This window comes from Rattus norvegicus, chromosome 10 (genome assembly GCF_036323735.1).
Source record: "Rattus norvegicus strain BN/NHsdMcwi chromosome 10, GRCr8, whole genome shotgun sequence".
Classification (NCBI taxonomy): domain Eukaryota; kingdom Metazoa; phylum Chordata; class Mammalia; order Rodentia; family Muridae; genus Rattus; species Rattus norvegicus.
Genome location: NC_086028.1, coordinates 67,502,864 through 67,507,434, shown reverse-complemented (window position 1 = coordinate 67,507,434; position 4,571 = coordinate 67,502,864). Strand labels below are relative to the sequence as shown.

The 4,571-nt window shown below is 44.4% G+C and overlaps 1 protein-coding gene across 1 annotated transcript; it reads right to left on the bottom strand.

Annotated features, from left to right (window-relative positions):
• Positions 1-2,559: 2,559 nt before the first annotated feature.
• On the bottom strand, positions 2,560-4,358 carry Ccl2 (C-C motif chemokine ligand 2). The gene is made up of 3 exons (NM_031530.1): positions 4,208-4,358; positions 3,411-3,528; positions 2,560-3,070 (listed from the first exon to the last, which is right to left on the bottom strand). The coding sequence occupies exons 1-3, from the start codon at positions 4,281-4,283 to the stop codon at positions 2,818-2,820; spliced, it is 447 nt and encodes a 148-aa protein (NP_113718.1). The 5' UTR covers positions 4,284-4,358; the 3' UTR covers positions 2,560-2,817.
• Positions 4,359-4,571: the final 213 nt, after the last annotated feature.

Here is a 4,571-nt window from a genome sequence, read left to right as displayed (position 1 = left end):
TAGCAGCAGCAGCAGTTAGAGAAGCAGAGAACATGCACACAGAAGGAGAGAAGGAAACACACACACATGCAAACACATGCAAACACACACACATGCACAGAGAGAGAGAGAGAGAGAGAGAGAGAGAGAGAGAGAGAGAGAGAGAGAGAGAGAGAGAATGAGAATGAAGATAAAAGTAGTTTCTAGATATTTCAAAGGGCAAGTTTTGGTTTTCGTTTGTTTGTGTTTTGTTCTAGTGAAATGTTCTCCTAGCTAGGCTGCCTTGTCTGGTCCAGCTAGAAACTTAATGTGCCAGGGTGGGAGAATACTCAGGGGGATTTGTAGGGGGATGAACTCCCACCCACTTAGAGAAGAAGGAAAGGCAGATGGGGAAAAGGATTGTGGGAGCAAATTCTTTTAAGGGATTGTAGCTAGATTGCCTCAGAGTAGACTTGCAGCCTTAACAATCCAACTGTATGCTAATGTATTTGGTTGTTTTAAGCCATTAGGTTTATGGTGGTTTGTTAGTGGCAATCGGGGACTAATACAGAGTGTGGTACCTGGGGCAGGGCACTGTTGCAATAAATCATAGAAATGGCTTTCGAATTGAGCAATAAACAGAGGCTGGAAGCCTGAGAATTATAGGAAACGATGAGACATTCTGGAATAGTGTTGGCAGCAACGGGAAAAATGAATGTATTCAACTTGGCCTCCTTGGGCGCCTAAGTGCTGCCAGGGCTTTTGTTCAGCTCCCTTGTGCAAGGATTGAGGAATCCATGCTCACTTCGAGAAAAAGAAACCTAGTCAATATTTCACAAGAATGAGCAGATGGGACTTGCAGACGAGTGAGGGCAGACTATCTGCAGGGTTAAGTACTTGTACCTGCCCCCCTCCTTTCTCTTTCTTCCTTCCAGGTCCTTTGCAGCAGCCCATCAGTCTGGCATCAGAGGCCTCCTGTTCTATAAGCTGCAAAGCAGAGATCAACTCATTTCTAATTCATTTGCTCTTTGCATCTTGGCATACTTTATGATTTAAGATTTCTTTCCTGACCTGTAACCAGCACTGAGGACCACTGGCCCTGGGATGTAGAGTCAGTGAATTCCTCACACAGCTACCTACAAATTATTTGCTGTCTGATGTAACGGGGCCCTTGGAGCTCTGAAGGAAATGCTCAGCTTCAGCCAGAGAGCCTGGTCTGCCTCAGGATTGCTCCAACTCTGAGCTGCAGCTGTGGAAAATGTCCAGGAGACATGCTCCTAAATCAGGAAGGGCAACACTGGCCCCTGTTGATCTCTGCAACACCTCTCTTCCCTCTCTGAATTGATAGATGCCACTTGCTCCTAAGTGACTGAGTCAGCATCAGCTCATGTTCTGCCTGCCAGCCAGAGTTGTCCCCAGCACTTCCTGCTGCCCAAGAGGGTGCTAGGTCTAGTTTGACAATCTTTTTTCCCCACTAGATGGAGAGGGTGAGCACCATGGGAGTTTATATCCTGGAGAAAGATGCTCATTCTCCTTGGTGGAGAAGCTATTTCAAATGCCTCTAAGATGAGTTCTATGCCACAGATCCCAGATGGACATTTAGAGAGAGAAAGATCTATCCATTTGAGTGGACAACTGAGGTTCTTCTGTGTGGAGTCAGGGTGGTGATAGAAAGAAATGCATTCAGGTTTCAGAGAGGTTGCCTCATTAACAAGGTCAGGAAAGGTCTGTACCCTAAGCCATGTCCCATGGTCCAGAACATTGTTTTCTTGCACCCGATATTCAGCCCTCATATCTTGATGAGCCACAGTCAATCACTTGTCTCTATTTCTTTCTGTTTGTATGTAGTAATCAGGATGTATTTACTGAAGCTCACCTCTGAGCCTCTGAATGGAACACATCCCTCCCTCTTCATTGGGCCAAAGAGTTTCAGCTTCTTTAAACTACAGGTCAGCGGGAGCACCATGTTCTCACCTTTACATTAAAAACCCTGTATTCACCTTCCTTTTGAAAAACCCCATTCTTTGACATACACGCTGCATAGATTCTCTTCCCCCTTTGACATACACACCATCTTCATTTCTACCTTTGGATAATTCCCCCCACCTTTCTTTGTTTTCTTAATGCTTCTGTTTTTTTTTTCTATTAAAAACTCCAACCAGTATCAAGGATAAGTTTATGTCTTCCCCTCTCTGTGAAGCATTAACATAACCTTCTTATAGAAGATGACTAGGTCTCCCCTCTATTCTTCACTGCCTGATCTGCCTACTCAGAGAATTAATTGCAGACCTGTTGATGGAAGTGTTGTATCCCAGTTAAAGAGCAATTGGAGCACATGACTGGGAAGGACTGGGGCTTTTATCGAGCATGTGTCTGAGAAGCAGTCCTGGGGATTGGAACTATGGTACTAGCATCCCTGACTGGACCCTGTCTCAAAGAGTTTATGACACTCACATGAGACCACTCAATACAAAAGAGTGCAGCATTCATTCCCCCATCCCCCCCACAATATGTGTCCCATCTTGTGATGTCCTCCTGTGTGTTCTTATGTACTCTTAGCTTTGCCATTTCCCTCAAGAAAACACCGAAAGTCAGACTTGTGTACAAAAATAATATATTTCTTTTAATAATTAGGAATATCCATAATAATATTTTAAACAATACCTTGGACTCTCAAACACAAAGTTTACCCATTCATCTCTCATACATTGAAAGTGTTGAACCAGGATTCACAGAGAAATAAAAAAATGGATCTACATCTTGCATTTAAGGATTTCTAGTATTCATGGAAGGGAATAGTGTAATATCAATAAGTTAAATAAGTTTAACATTACTTAAGGCATCACATTCCAAATCACACTAGTTCTCTGTCATACTGGTCACTTCTACAGAAGTGCTTGAGGTGGTTGTGGAAAAGAGAGTGGATGCATTAGCTTCAGATTTATGGGTCAAGTTCACATTCAAAGGTGCTGAAGTCCTTAGGGTTGATGCAATTTTATAGAAGACTGTAGTTTCTGATCTCACTTGGTTCTGGTCCAGTTTTCTAATGTACTTCTGGACCCATTCCTTATTGGGGTCAGCACAGATCTCTCTCTTGAGCTTGGTGACAAATCTGTGGAAAGAGAGAAGACACGGTTAGATGAAGTTTAACCTGCTATACATGGAGGGACTGTGTAGGGCTCGAGGTGGGAGGGCAGGTAGAAAGGGGGACTCAAAGTGACCTTCCTCTTCTGCAAGTTTACTACAATAAGCTCATGCAAATGGAAGGCCCCGAACAGCAGCCATAGAGACAGTGCTGCTGAGAATTAACTTTCCCTTCTTGGCCTCAGTTTCCCCATTGGGAACCACTTGATATTGGAGCTGAGCATGTAACTGATTCTAAGTCTATGAAGACCATCCCTTGTTCTCGAGGAAAAATATTGGACCAGGGAGGGCTGGGGTGTATAACTCACACTACAGCTTCTTTGGGACACCTGCTGCTGGTGATTCTCTTGTAGTTCTCCAGCCGACTCATTGGGATCATCTTGCCAGTGAATGAGTAGCAGCAGGTGAGTGGGGCATTAACTGCATCTGGAGAATAAAAGAGAAGCAGGGAGCACATTAGAACTGGAAAGGTGCTTCTGACCTTAGAGAAGAAAAGGACCATGAGGAGAAGGCAGTTTCAGCAGATTGGGATGTAAATGCCAATACATCAGAGCTGGAAGGTGATCTCTGACACACTTAAAGTAAGTTCACAATCTTGGACAGAGGGATGCCATTAAAGCTAGGGACTGTCATTTGAGGGTAGTTAGAAGTCAAATTACTAGGGTCTGAGAAGATTACCGAGTACATTACTATAGGTTACAAAAAAAAACCCTATATCGAATCATGAGTATCTCTGATACCAACTACCTCTGCTGAGCTGCTATCTCTGGAAGCTGGTGAAACATAGATCAGATCCTGGGTCTCTTCCTGATTCTCCTCTATCTGGAAAAATGAACCAACCCAAGCCCTTCTTTGATCAACCAGGTTCTCAAATACTGAGGAAATAGGGGAGCAGGAACTGTATGAAGGTGCGATTCTAAACTTTGATCTAACGATTAAAATCCTAGTTGCTTTCCAGAAGCAACCCCTGTAATTGGGTTGGCTCTATGCTCCTTACCTTGGTAAAAAAAAAAAAGTATTTTACTAGGTAAGGCCCACTATGATGGCCCACAACAATTAAAAAATGGGGTGAAATGCTAGAAGGAGAAGGAAACTGGGGTCTCACCTGGCTGAGACAGCACGTGGATGCTACAGGCAGCAACTGTGAACAACAGGCCCAGAAGCGTGACAGAGACCTGCATAGTGGTGGAGGAAGAGAGATCTGGCTTCAGTGAGAGTTGGCTGGTTTCTGGGCTGGCCTCTGTCTGTGTCTCTGCATTTCTAGCGGCTCTGCCTCAGCCTTTTATTGTAAGCCAGAGGGTGGAGTCAGGCAGGGTGGTTGGTGCCAAGGAGCAGCATCATCCTCGATGAGTGATGGAAAGTGGAAGTTTGAATCTGCTGAGTAAGTGCCGAGCCCTTGGATGTTTCCAGGAAGTAGAAGGGAGAAACCGCGGATTGGAATTTGGTGTTTTTCCAGCCACTACTGGGAG